The following is a 15,241-nucleotide window of genomic DNA, read 5'->3' on the forward strand; positions in this document are numbered from 1 at the left end:
CCTTTTTTTGCCGGCCAGTCTTGTGCCGATCGACCGCTAGCTGGCCGACTAAATCGAGGGGATTGTGAGGTCCCGTGTTTCGGCCAAAGAAAATCGTGGGAAGAAGAAGGAAAAAGAAAAAGAAAAGAAAAAAGAAGAAGGGAAAAAAAAGAAAAAAAGAAAAGAAAAATAAGAAGAAAAAAGAAAAAGAAAAAAAAGAGAGAAGAAAAGAAGAAAAAATAATAATATAATAATAATGAATAGGATTTTCTCTCCTCTCTCTTCTACGAAGAAAAAAAAAAGAGAAAAAAAATTATTAAATTAATTAATAAATAATGATATAAATAATAAAATATGAGAAAGAGAGTTTCTCTCTCTTCCCTCTCTCCCTTCAGCTTGAACTAGTATTTTTTCTCTCTAAAATTGAACTTTCTCTCTCTACTTTCTCTCTCCTAAGATTTTCTAGAATCTTGAGAAGAATGATGATGAATTTAAATGATCCTAGTGATGGATTTTTGATCTGTGATCACCGGACGGTACACCGACATCCACTTTGATCAAATTAGATATTTTTAAGATTCTATTTTTCATGATTTTATTGAATTATCTATATGATAATTTCAGCATGATTTGATCTGATCGATCGGATTTGTTGAATCATATTGTCTGAAGAATTCAAGATGAGTTTTTTTCTCTCTAAAATTTTTTCTCTCTAAAATATTCTCTCTCTTGATTGATTCTCTCTCTAAAAAGATTAGTGAATGAAAAAATTTCTTTTAATAGTCCTGATCTGATTCTAATGAAGAACCCTGATCCATGGTTGTCGGGCAGTGTACTGGTACTTACCTTGATCAGATCCGATATTTATCAATTTAATTATCCATGATCCCGATTTAATCATCATTTGATCATATTGATTTCACCACTCGAGATATTGGACCAATCATAATGTTGGATTGTGTCACCTGATCAATTCAAATTGTACCTCATAAATTCTCTCTCCTCTGATTTTTTCTCTCTACTTGATTTTATGAAATCGATGAAGAAACCTCGATCCTATCACTTCGAATCTGATTTGATCTGATAGTCAAACTTTGGATTGTTTAAGTCCTAATTAGATTTTGATTAGATGAAATTAGATGATCGGACCCAATCTAAACCGTTGAAATATGTTATTCGTATTCTTTCTAATTATTGAAATTGATTCTATATAGGATTGTGGATGTTTGATCATGGGATATCGCAATATGATCTACGAACAGAATTTTTAGAAGAAAATTTATAGAATTATGTAGATTTATTGGAATGCATTCGAGGTAAGTAATATTTTACTTTTTCTAGATTTATCGATAAATTATAATATATTTTTCTGACATGATTTATGAAACGATGCATGAATTGGATGAATGATATTTTGTTATGAAAATATCTTATTTGAAATGTTATGATGAAGCATGATTGAATATATTGATTTCATGATGCATTATATTGATTGATTTCGATACTACATGATTATATATTTTATTATCAAAATTAGAGTATGAAATATGATTTATGAAGAATTCTGATATAAGAACAATATGAATTGACAATCTAACTATGTAAAAGGACCCTGCCAATGGGGGCATATACGTTGGCAATTGATTTGTTCTGAGGGTTTACGTCGTCAGAGAGACCAGCGACAAACCACCAGAGAGACCAGCGGTTCCGAAAGATTTTGCTGCCAGATGATTCGCAGCTCACCGCAAGAAGATACGCGGTGTTATGACCCTGCCATAGGAAAAATATGGTCATAGCTCATGGTTGATGAAAAGAATTGAAGAATGAAAGAAATTGAAATCTCGAAAAAAATTTAAATTTTGAAAAAAAAATAAATTTGACATGAACTATATTGCATAATTGAAAATTGATTTCGAATTAATGAACTCGATATGCTTATTTTTTATAAATGATTATTTACTTAAATATCTGATAAAATCTGTTGAAAAATGATCATTGCTTACTAGGCTGTCTAGCTCATTACCTCCTATTTTACTGTTTTTACAGATGTTGAGGAATTAAGATGATACAAGATATGAATGGAAGAGTGATCAGAAGCAAAATCTTCATATTTTTAATTTAGGTTGAAAGTCTTATTGAATTTGATGTAAGGTCTATGAATTATTGTTGAATTTATTAAGATATTAAAGAAAAAATTTAGATAGTTATGTTTTGGATTTAAATTATTGACTAATTATTTCACTGTTGTTTTAGGATAGCATGATAAGATGCTTTGCATGCTTATGGGAAGAGTTTTCTATGAGTATGCGACGGTTGCCATGACCCTCGATTCACAATCTCGGATCGGGGGCGTGACAATTAATATGGTATCAGAGCATAAGTGGATAAATTATGAAACATAGAATCAGATATAGAATAGGTGTAAGTGGATAGACACTAAGGATATTATAGTGTAGATCTTTGATGATTGTAGTGGGAGAAATATTTATAAATTTTGATTAAACATTAAGATTATGTATGAAAGGATCACAAGAGATTATGACATATAGAATTTGAAATATGATGGATGATCTATTGATCATGATATGATTAGTTAGATTTTGATTGAAAGTAATTATAAAAGGATTGACATAAAATTTTATTATGCATTATAGTTATTAATTTGATCATTAGTTATTCAAGTGAATCGTAAGTTCAAATTCGATGTGAGAATAATACTATGATATTACTTTTAATTGAGAAGTTGACTATTATTGGCAAGATAAAGATTTGATAATAAAATGTTGTTCCAGAATGGGCTAAGAAAGTTTTTTTTATGGTGCTTGATTGGAATATTTATCGAAAGTGAACTTGGTATGTGGATCATATATAAAGTGGCATATTAGGATGTATGCATATTTGAAGATATTATAAAGAAGCCTATTTCTTATTGATGAAATTGATTTGAGATTGTAGGATATTCATCGTATTGAAAGCTTTAATCATCATCCTTAGATCTAAATAATGGATCTTATTATGTCTCTTGGAGACTACATGATGTGTATGAAATTTCAATTTAAATATTTGTATCTAAGTTGATCAAGAGATTTTCTGATATTATTGTTGAGGTTGTTAATAAAAAATTAATATCTTTAGATTAAGATAAAAGATCTAATTTATATTTATTTAAATTATCAAAATTATGTGAATTTATAATTTAGAAATTTGGATTTAGAAATTGATATGGAGTTCCTTAGCTTTTGTTAACGAGGTCCCTAATTGAATCTACTATTAAATGGAGATTTGATTTTTGAGGCTTGTATGATTATTGTGAAAAGATACTGATAGATATTAAAGATCTGATTATAAAAATTTTAGAAAAAAATAATGATTTGAAGTTCTTATATATTCAGATTATGTCCAAATTTGTGGAGCATCGAAGGATTTTCTCGTTGATTTGACTTATAAAGATTTTGATTTGAAAATTATCAATTGAATTGATATGAGAATTAAGATTTGATTCATATTGATTATAGTAAATCTACATAATGGTTTAAATATGATATTGGACTCAAGGATTAATCAAGATTATTGTACACCAGTAAAAGTACGAATGAGATCGAAAGTTAATCTTTGACTTCAATTGAAATTTAAAATTTTAGATCTTTTCTATTGATAAGATAAAGAAATAATTTGATCAAATTTTTTTTTGATGAACCTAAAAATTTTGATTGTTAGATCAGAGTGCGCAGCGGAAGCATGGTAATCTGGATTACTTTGAGTAAGTTAGGAATGTTGACCCTTTGAGTTAAAGAATTATGATAGATGATATGGTTTGATATAAAAAATTTATTTGATATTAGAAAAAATAATATTTTAAAATTTTGAATTATTTTAGATATCCTAATATGATTTTTAAAAGTAGTGCTTCCACCTACTATGCTAAAAAATATTTAGCATCCTGATTTTAGGATGAGTGGGACCTTGATTTTTTATTTTAGATTTAGAATATTTTGAGATAAATTTTTTTTTATTCTAGAATTGAATTTTATAATTCTCTATTATTAGAAGAATTGAGATTGTTTATTGAATAATAATTTTGATCTTAGATTATTATACTCAAATATTTATCTCCAGGGTATAAAAAATTTGAAGTTAAAACTCTTTTGATCATTATTATTTCTCTGACTGAATGGAAAAGATTGAGATTATCTATTGATATTGACGATTATTTTACAAAAGATAAATTAGAGTTATTTATAATTTAATTTGATAATGAATCGATTAATTAAGAGTAGTTATATTTAGATAAAGTAAATTGATATACTTACTTAAAATAGAGACATTGATTTTGATTATAAGAAAAATATAGTTTTGATTTAGATCAATTTTTGAGTTATTGATTTTTATTATGAAATGATTTAATGATAAAATTTGCTTCAAGAATTAGAATATTTAAGAGTTTGAGGTTTGAGTAAGAAAATTTCGATGACTAGAAATAGTGATATTAATTCTAATCAACATTGGTGATATTGATCTTTATAAATGATTAATGAGAAGTTGCATCGAGAATTAAATATCAAAAGTTCGAGAATGAGATTGAAATGATAAATCTTCAACCTTTGAAAGTATGAATAAGAGAAAATATTTTTAAATTTTGATTGATTAGATATCATCAAATGATTCATAGAAGTATGTTTTTCTATCTTATGATGGGTTGAAATTAAGAGTGGTTAATATTTTGAAAAATAAATAAATATGAATGATGATGAATGAAGTTCTTATGCAAGAATAGAGACATTGACCTTCTTCTATTCACAAGAGATAGATTTGATTTAATTGAGTCATGAGATATTGAACATTAATTTTTACAGAAAATGAGATCATAATTTGAAATCTTGAAACATTGAAAATCTTTAAGATATTGATCTTGATAAATAAGAAATGAATGGTTCCGTTTCAGATCAATATTTGATGTATTGATTTTTCCTTATGAAATGATTTAAGAATGAATTTTATATCAAGAATTAGAATATTGAAATATTTGTGGATGAGATTCAAGTAAGAAACTATGAAGACTCAAGCAAAAAAAAAATTTGAGGATGAAATTTTTTTAGAGGGGAAGAATGTCATGGCCCGGCCCGGCCCATGTAACAAACCCAGCCCACAAAACTCAAATGAAAAAAAAAGAAGAAAAACTGGGGAGAAGACTCCCAAAGTCTCTTCTCTCTCTCGCCAGCTCCCAATCAGATTGGAAAGAGCCCCCCTCTGGCTCTATTAAGGAGGAGAACCCTCCTCTCTCCCTCTCACTGAAGATCCTAAGTCCAGTCGCGGCAATCGCCGAAAAACCATCGGGAGACCGACCTGTGCCCGTCCAATTTCTCATCGGAAAGCCTCACCGGCGTCGAAGGTGAGCATCCTCTCTTCCCTCTCTCCTCCCTTTTTCTTCCCATGCCGGTGTGCATGCTCGCCGGCGACCGGAGTCGCCCGATTTTGTTGTGGAAGAAACATCTATTTTGCCCATTTTCTTCGATTTTCGACATCGGTGGTCACCGCCGACCACCGTTGGATCCCTCCGAGCCGCCTCGTCGCCCTTTTGTCGCTAGCCAGCCTCGTGCCGATCGACCATCGGCTGGCCGACTAAATCAAGGGGATCGTGAGGTCCCCTGTTTCGGCTCAAAGGAAACCGTGGGAAGAAGAAAAGAAAAAGAAAAGAAAAAAGAAAAGGAAAAAAAAAGAAAAAAAAAAGAAAAAGAAGAAGGAAAAAAAAAAGAAAAAAGAAAAAGAAAAAAAAAAGAGAAGAAAAAGAAGAAGAAAAAATATAATAATAATAAATAGGATTTTCTCTCCTCTCTCTTCCGTGAAGAAAAAGAAAAAAAAATTATTAAATTAATTAATAAATAATGATATAAATAATAAAATATGAGAAAGAGAGTTTCTCTCTCTTCAGCTTGAACTAGTATTTTCTCTCTCTAAAATTAAACTTCTCTCTCTACTTTCTCTCTCTAGGTTATTTATCTCTCCTAATATTTCTAAAATCTTGAGAAGAATGATGATGAATTTAAATGATCCTAGTGATGGATTTTTGATCTGTGATCACCGAACGGTACACCGACATCCACTTTGATCAGATTAGGTATTTTTAAGATTCTATTTTTTATGATTTTATTGAATTATCTATATGATAATTTCAGCATGATTTGATCTAATCGATCGGATTGTTGAATCATATTGTCTGAAGAATCCAAGATGAGTTTTTTTCTCTCTAAAAATTTTCTCTCTCTAAAATTTTTTCTCTCTAAAATATTCTCTCTCTTGATTGATTCTTCTCTAAAAAGATTAGTGAATGAAAAAATTTCTTTTAATAGTTCTGATCTGATTTTAATGAAGAACCCTGATCCATGGTTGAAGGACAGTGTACTGGTACTTACCTTGATCAGATCCATATTTATCAATTTAAATTATCCATGATCCCGATTTAATCATCATTTGATATATTGATTCTCCACTCGAGATATTGGACCAATCATAATGTTGGATTGTGTCACCTGATCAATTCGAATTGTACCTCATGATTCTCTCTCTTGATTTCTCTCTCTACTTGATTTTATGAAATCGATGAAGAAATCTCGGATCGTCAAACTTTGGATCGTTTAGGTCCTAATTAGATTTTGATTAGATGAAATTAGATGATCGGACCCAACTAACCGTTGAATATGGTATTCGTATTCTTTCTAATTATTGAAATTGATTCTATATAGGATTGTGGATGTTGATCATGGAATATCGCAATATGATCTACGAACAAAATTTTTGAAAAAAAATTTATAGAATTATGTGGATTTATTAGAATGCGTTCGAGTAAGTAATGTTTCATTTTTTCTAAATTTATCGGTAAATTATAATATATTTTCTGACATGATTTGTGAAACGATACATAAATTGGTATGAATGATATTTTGTTATAAAAAATATTTTATTTGAAATGTTATGATGAAGCATGATTGAACATATTGATTTCATGATGCATTATTTTAATTGATTTCGATACTACATGATATATATTTTATTATCGAAATTAGAATATGAAATATGATTTATGAAGAATTCTGATATAAGAACAATATGAATTGACAACCTGACTATGTAAAGGACTCTGCTAATGGGGACATATACGTTGACAATTGATTTGTCCTGAGGTTTACGTCGTCAGAGAGACCAGCGACAAACCGCTAGAGAGACCAGCGATTCTAAAAGACTTTGCTGCCAGATTGATTCGCAGCTCACCGCAAGAAGATACCGGTGTTATATCCTGCACAGGAAAAATGTGGTCATAGCTCATGGTTGACGAAAAAAATTAAAGAACGAAAGAAATTGAAATCTCGAAAGAAACTTAAATTTTGAAAAAGAAATAAATTGGCATGAACTATATTGCATAATTGGAAATTGATTTCGAATTAATGAACTCGATATGCTTATTTCTATAAAATGATTATTTACTTAAATGTCTGATGAAATCTGTTGAAAGTGATCATTGCTTACTGACTGTCTAGCTCATTACCTCCTATTTTACTGTTTTTACAGATGTTGAGGAATTAAGATGATACAAGATATGAATGGAAGAGTGATCAGAAGCAGAATCTCCATATTTTTAATTAGGTGAAAGTCTTATTGAATTTGATGTAAGACTATGAATTATTGTTGAATTTATTAAGATATTAAAGAAGAAATTTAGATAGTTATGTTTTGGATTTAAATTATTGACTAATTATTCTACTGTTATTTTAGATAGCATAATAAGATGCCTTGCATGCTTATGGGAAGAGTTTTCTATGAGTATGCGGCAGTTGCCATGACCCTTGATTCACAATCTCGGATCGGGGGCGTACAATATGAGTATAGCTTTCAATTGCTAAACATTATGAGCAAGCAGCAAAGGAGGTAGCTCTCTTTGCGATGTCCTCCCTTGCCCTCACCAAAGCAATGGAATCAAAATGCCATCTTGGTTGTTCATTTTGCAATAATGGATCACCATAAGAGCGCAGGAAAAAGCTACGGAATGAAGGAGTACCATAGCAAAACCCATTCGAGCATAATATTCTTAAACGTTTGTTTCGGTAAGAACTCGATTTAACTATAAAATTCTTTATTCACAAATCTCAATTCTATTGCAGTTTCACCAGTCTTATGATAAACTAAGGCATGACCAATACAATATTCCAAAAAAACGATCAGAAATCACACTCTTTTTTCGATTAAACTGTACATTGAACTTAAAAATGTTTGTCTATCTATCACCAAACTGATCAAAAATCTATTAAGACCGCAGGTGGAGGTCAATGATCCAAAGTACAACTAGTAGCAAATAAGCCAATGATGCGAACATCGACAAGACGATGGAGGCCTTAATATGCCCGCAGAATGTATGAAGACATAGCAAAATTTGGGCCAAGCATATCGTGGTAGCCCCTTGTCGGCGACGACACTGATCGCAGCTGCTGCACCAGTACTTGAGAAGAGGAGAACCACCATGACCAAATCGGCAATGGACAAGTGCATAGCTATTCTCCTTGAGCCACCTCTATTTAGAAGAGCCAGTTGCCAGAGAGATTATTGAGTAGATGAGCACAATCACATTAACCACAATAAGGTACTGTTAATGGTAAAAGACCAAGGATAAAGAAGAACTTAGTTAGCTTCTGCCATAAAACCAGACAAAAGAACAGACTGTTGAAATCATGCAAAGGTGCAACTAGAATAAGAACATCAAGATAAATGCTGCAGTTCTTGAGTGGATATCTAGAACTAGGCATGTAAACAAGGGATGCAATCCTTACCTGCATATCTAGCTTTGTCCAATTAGCTTGGGGCAAGCATTTTGCTGACTCCTTTTGAATTCAGATTGGATAAAGTTTTGGGTAAATTGGCCTCCTCCTAGGATGGATGTATTGGGATATTGGACATCCTAATCAATCCAACCCAGATTCTATCAGGGCCGGTCCTGATATTTTTAGACCTGGGGCCTGTCTGTACCAAAGGCCTCACCACTGTACCCAGGGCCTCATCACTGTCAGGAAGAACCGCTAAATTTCCAGAAATCATGAGCGATCGCCCATTTTGCCACCAATCGTGAGATCGACATTTCACGAATCCAAGGACAACCCCGGTGCTAGCCAGATGTTCTGATGCAATGAATTTCTCTGTAACTTGCGTCTTGCTTTCTTGGTTTAAAAGCTCCATCAGATTGGAAGAAATTATTTGTTAGGCTAGGTTCAGCAGCTTAGAGGCGGACCGGTTCAACCACAAGCTAACACATATAAAGGTAAACAAAAAGATGAAAGGGGAAAAACATGTTTGTACATGTTTATTCGTATTGGACTGTTCCACCTACTCATTGGTAAACCTGGTCTAACCAAAAAATTTCGCATCAGCTTGATAGGAGTTTTAGTCCGGTGGAGCCAAACGGCGTCCCTCGACCAAGGGAAAAAAGAAAACAGGACTGCTTTTACATGCGTGTTGACGGTAACTTGCTGAATGTAGTTTTCAGTAGCCATTTGGGAAATAGAACAATCAAATGGAGAAAAAGGAAAATGAAAAGAAGGGCAAGTACGAGACTGCTTTATGCCATGCATTTGCTATTTTTCCAAGCATCCACACGGCACGCACTTAGAAGTTTTAGTTATCCACAATCATCCCATTCTTCCTTCCATACGAGTCAGCCAAAATTTAAAAAGAAAACAATCGAATCATGAAAGCAAAAGAAGAAAATTTAAAAAAAAATTATGAGGCCGCTCTATGTCAGGGTATGATATTTTCCTCGAGCATCTATCCTGCACTAGAAGCTTTAATTACTTATCCACAATCATCTTTTATACTAGTGTGCTGATGGCTTTACCCTTCGTATTAAAGACAGGCGCCTGACAAAAAAAAAAAATAGGGGCCTGGGCCGGTCGCCCCTTTGACCCGCCCCAGGGCCGGCATGGATTCTATGTTGAGGTTCGATCAAACCCAAACTCAACCCATAATTTGCAGTGAATCCCCAATTTAATGTAACCTAAATTAAACTAAAATTGTAGTCTTGATTGATCTCATGACTGCAAAATCAGAGTCTAGACTTATTTTCGAAACCTATAAGTTACAATCTCAACCAGTTAATCAGCCAATATCCTTCGAAATAAGATATTATGTATGCTAACAATTCTAGAGTTTGTTAGTTTGAATTGGTGAAGATCTTCATGAAGGCTAACATACTTTTTCTTTTCTCTTTTTTTTTTTTTTTAATCTTGTTCATATATATACCAGCTGTAATATAACTTCTTTAAACCTTCTATCTTCTATCCTGTAATTTTTTTCTAAATAAAAGCCAGATGACTCTCCCTACCTCCCTTTCATTCAAAAAAAAAAAAAAAAAAAATTGAATTGGGTTTGACTTGGTAGTTGTGAAATTCAAACAATGATTGTTCCATATCACAAAAAATTGTGGAAGATGGTTTAAGCATGGATGTATTATTACATGAATCCATATATATATATATATATATATATATATATATATATATATGGGGTGAGTGTGTTTGAAGGAGAAGGGCTTACACAAAGGCAGAGGAGTATCTGGACTTATCGAGCCAGGATAAGTTGTCTCGCCAAATCATTGCTTACGATGACCGTCACAGCCTCCTTGGCAACTCCCATCACAATTGCTGATATGAATGACAGAACTATGGCTACAATACGAAGAAGATATCCCGGTACTTGCATCGACCTTGATGGCGATGACCCAATGTTGTAACCTGGGGTCCTAGCTCTTGGATTCCATCAACACCAGGACTAGCTCCCTCCATTCTCCCTAAGAGAAGAAGAAGATGTGATGATATATGGAGAGCTGCAAACCAATATGTCTTCAATCTTCATGATGACTGGAAGATATTTGTACTTGTAATATGAAACTATTTTGATGCATGAAACAGGGGAAAGGAAAAGAATACTCCCCCCACTAAGAAAGAGAGAACAATTTCCCCACTCAAAGGATTAGGTTCTGGTCATGTCCATGCGCACTTACCTCACCAATAATTAACATATCTTCCTTTGCTTAGCTTTCACGCATGGGCTCTTGTCTCTAGGAATGTCGGAGGTCCGTTTTGTTAATCTCACCGGGAGGTGGAGTTAACTAGGGGCCTGTCAACCTTCAACGCCGTCAAAGTCAACTCGGCCGCTTAAAACTTGTCGAAAGCCACAATGTGAATTAGATTGTGATGCCTGATTAGGGTGTTGATAAGAAAATGATTGGCTTTGACATTATTGGTTTGACGTGATTTGGTATCCAAAATATGGGCCAGTGCCGGATTCTCCAAGGTGACGGATAACAACAAATATAATCTATCCAAAATATGTCGGACTTTTCAATTTCATTTTTGAAAATTATCTATCTGTTTAATCTTTTAAAATAATATCAAATTATTAAATATTTATTTTTTATTTTTTTGTTAAAAATAAAGTATTCGTATAAATCTTATATGAATACATTCGGAAGAGTCAGAAAATAAAACATCGCTGAAAGATCGAATAAATTTGCCATTCTGAAAATACGATGAATGATGAGGTCTACGCAACCCAACAGCTAAATCGCAGTATCCTACGGAAGATGATAGAAAATTGCTTCCTACTTATAGTTTTATAGTCGGATCACTACAATGACAAAATCTGTCTCAATAATAAGATAGTTAGCAAAAAAAATAAGAAAAAACATACAAATCAGTCTCTACAAGGCTGTTTCTTTCAAGACCGTGCAATGTTATCCGAATCATCATTCATTAAATGAATATAAGAAAATTTCTATCTATTCTTTTAAATAATAATTAATAATAATTTTAAATTATAAATTTATGGTTTGCAAGTTATTTTCAAAAAGAAAAATATATTTTTTACTTATTTAGTTGTTAGATGATAAAGCCAACTAGCATCCCATATATCATTATGGCCTTTTTATATGTAACAATAGCAATGCCTTGAAATCAAGATTCACCTTTTAGATTTTATAATTTTATGAGAGAACAAGATGTTGAGAATTACATGTAAATTCAGTCCTACATGGAATAATTAGTACGGGGTGTAACTTTTTTAAGTTAAATTGGGTTCGCACTTGAATATCTAGGGAATCTTTTAATTGGACTCGAATTTCTCATTTCTTCGTTGGCAATCCTGAGCAAACTCTTTACTATGTCATGGTGTGCCAAATGGTAATACCTGTACAGCTGTTATAAACTGTACATGAACAATCTACTTGCCAGGCGGAAAGCTTGATGTAACTCCGGACTTTGTTGCCAAATTTGGTGGTAGATTGATTGGTTGTGAAGTTGCCATGTCAATGATTGTGGGCCTGATGAACTTTTTCTATATGATTTACGGGAGTCTCAAAGCATTTTCATTATGATATTGATGTTTCTTAAAATTAAATGCCTTGTCTGGGCTTCCTTAGGAACGAAGTAACGACGGGACGCTATCAATTTCATTAGTCTAAGTACCGAACATGGTCTTGGATAACTTGGGATGTCCGTCTGAGCATCTTATTTATATATGATCCAACCCAGCAAATTACTGAGTCTTAAATTCGATTTATACAGCTATATCAACGTACTTACGGCACTGGGATACTGACAGCTTGGGGTGCTCATTACTACCTCCATCAAGGTTTGTTTCTTGGGTACCCCCACCCTGTGGTTTCGTAAAGGTTAATTTTGATGCATCATTGAAAGGGGAGGAGGCTGGCGTCGGTTTTATATATCGTAAGGGTTGAAACAGGCCTTGTATTATATGCTGGATCAAGAAAGTTTCAAACTACTTCGATACTCCAAGCTGAACTTCGAGCAGCTTGGGAAGATTTTCTATTGGCTATCCGACATCTGAAACACACAAAGGTTTGCCTTGAAGGCGATTCACTCACAGTAGTAGAATGTATTAAAAAGAATTTGGACATGCCCTTTAGTCCATCTTTTTCACTTCATCTTCTACTCCCTGACATTTTGCATTGCGCTACTATGTTGCATTCTGTTGTGATATAGAAGAAAGAATATCATTGGTCTCACATTGATTAAAGTAAAGAGAGAATTTAATATAGGAAAGGACTATCCTTCCCACATGAGCCATCTTTTAAAGAGTACAATCGTGAGAAAAATGATCAAGATCCACTGAAATCCAAAAATGATACTAGAAAAAAGACATCACTCTCCATGGACTGTGGAGCTCCTTTCGCCTAAACACAGAAGTACACAGATTTTTTCTTGACTCAGGGAGCTATGTTATGGTATAAAAACAAGGACATCATTAGTCTCATATTGGTTGGAATCAAAAGAGAATCTAATTTATATAGGAAAGAATCATCCTTCTCACGTGAGGTACTTTTTAAAAGACAAAACCGTGAGACTCTAAATGACCAAAGTTCTTACATGAAAACAACCAATGTGGGACTAATGATGCCCTTTCTTTTACACCATAATACATTCATTTTTTATTTTCTATGTGCTAAGAGAGGGCAACCAATCAGCAGATCATTTTTCTAGTTTGCATGCTAATTTGGCCTTCAATTCTTTAATTGAGTTATCCCAACGTATCATGTTTCTTGTTCTAATTGATGCTACTTATACTCAATTTATTAGACACTAGCCTGTATATTTTTATTTCTCCCATGAGGTTTTATAACCTCCCATTGCATCCAAAAAAAAAAATCAAATTTATATAGTCTAAATTTATATTTTCAGCTAGCTCTTGTCACGCCCCAAACCTAAACTAGAGCCGAGGAATGCGGCAATCCACCGCCCATGCACGCACGCAGGCGTGCGCACACATGAATAGTTAGCCTCACAAGCATACAAAATGATAACCTATCAAATAAAGAATCAATAATGGATATCTCAAAGACTCTTGATGGGAAGGATCACTGTGACACTCTAAATATAAGGGGCTCTTAGTCTCTCTCTCCATATACGTGGCAGTTTATATGATACCCATCAGTACATACAAATATAAATGAGAGAGTATAAAGAAGAGGAAAGACCAAAGATGTTAAAACCAAAGATAGAACCTTGGTGTACTTCTCACATCGCAATGGCTCAAGAGAAATAATATTAGTTTTGTGATTTATAAAACATAAGCTAAAGATCCTATCTTATCTAACAGATACCATTACCAGCTAATCTAACATAAGTTTTAGTTCTCCCTACTAGAACATCCTAAAATCACCAATTTAGATTTAATAAGCAACGCACACCACTTCTAAAATTTCATATTTTAGGAGCTAATTTTATATCTTAGTAGTAAAATAATTAATCCAAATCAGGGCTTTAAAATTTGCCTTGTTTTATACAACTATTGTGATACAGCAATTTTTTCATACCATCCTCGTGAAATACTACTAGAAACTTTTCAGATCCAAAGAAAAATATTATTAGGTTACCAAAAATTTTACTAAAACACTAAGTATAAGTAAGGTTCTGATCAAATACAAAGTAGTCTATCAATATATATATATAAAGTCGGCACTCTCTTTTACTCTTGTTTGCATGTCAGGCCACTTCAACGATTTAATTGAGCAAGCTAACATCCTTCAAAATTTCTCAAAATTTTCGGTTCTATTGGATCCATGAGTTAGCAATTTCCAATTAAAATTTTAGATTAAAATACTCCTCCAATTTCAAGTTAAGACAGGGAAGAACTTGCATGTCCCGAGATCACCATCAAAACACATAAAATCCTCCAATCCCTTCATCGATTGTTACCCGATATCCATAGAATTCAGAAATTTAATCTTTGCCCAAACCTGCCAAGATTACTTCCATCACAAATTCTGGCTTGAAAAAAGGCTGGAAACTTACCTTGATAGCAGCTTCAATAGATTGGCGTGTCCCTCATCATCTCCTCCTCCAAATTTTTCTCTGCAGTAACCTTAAATTAATAGTGGCAGCAGGTTAGCAAGGGAATTAGAGACTGATGAAAGAAATAAAGAGGGAAAGAGAGGGTGAATAAGTGTAAAAAATAGAGAGAGAGAGTGTGTGCATGTAAGGGACGATTGGTTTCCTCTACCTCTTTGCTCTTCCCCTTGTTTTCTTCTTGCTCCAGAGAGAGAGAGATACGAGGTGATGGAGGTGGTGGAGAGAGAAAGGAGAACGCTGGAGAGAGGCGGTGGAGTTGGGGGCGGGTGTTCGCGATGGCAAGAAGCAGGGGATTCGTCCCCTGTTTTCTGATTTGGAGAAGCGGGGGGCGCCGCGTTTGCAGGCTGGCCCGATTGCAG

At 33.4% G+C, this 15,241-nt stretch overlaps 1 protein-coding gene across 1 annotated transcript; it reads right to left on the reverse strand.

Annotated features, from left to right (window-relative positions):
- Positions 1-8,230: 8,230 nt before the first annotated feature.
- Positions 8,231-15,191, reverse strand: LOC140857464 (CASP-like protein 1E1). The gene is made up of 4 exons (XM_073256360.1): positions 15,034-15,191; positions 14,826-14,895; positions 10,585-10,804; positions 8,231-8,562 (listed from the first exon to the last, which is right to left on the reverse strand). The coding sequence occupies exons 3-4, from the start codon at positions 10,714-10,716 to the stop codon at positions 8,314-8,316; spliced, it is 381 nt and encodes a 126-aa protein (XP_073112461.1). The 5' UTR covers positions 10,717-10,804; positions 14,826-14,895; positions 15,034-15,191; the 3' UTR covers positions 8,231-8,313.
- Between the last annotated feature and the right edge of the window lie 50 nt (positions 15,192-15,241).

This window comes from Elaeis guineensis, chromosome 1 (genome assembly GCF_000442705.2).
Source record: "Elaeis guineensis isolate ETL-2024a chromosome 1, EG11, whole genome shotgun sequence".
Taxonomy (NCBI): Eukaryota; Viridiplantae; Streptophyta; class Magnoliopsida; order Arecales; family Arecaceae; genus Elaeis; species Elaeis guineensis.

Bases quoted from the DNA above. Each gene is read 5' to 3' on its own strand.
- LOC140857464 (XM_073256360.1), bottom strand. From the start codon at position 10,716: ATGCAAGTACCGGGATATCTTCTTCGTATTGTAGCCATAGTTCTGTCA. The intron at 8,563-10,584 runs GCTCGATAAGTC...CAATAATCTCTC, and splicing joins TGGCGAGACAACTTATCCTG to TGGCAACTGGCTCTTCTAAA.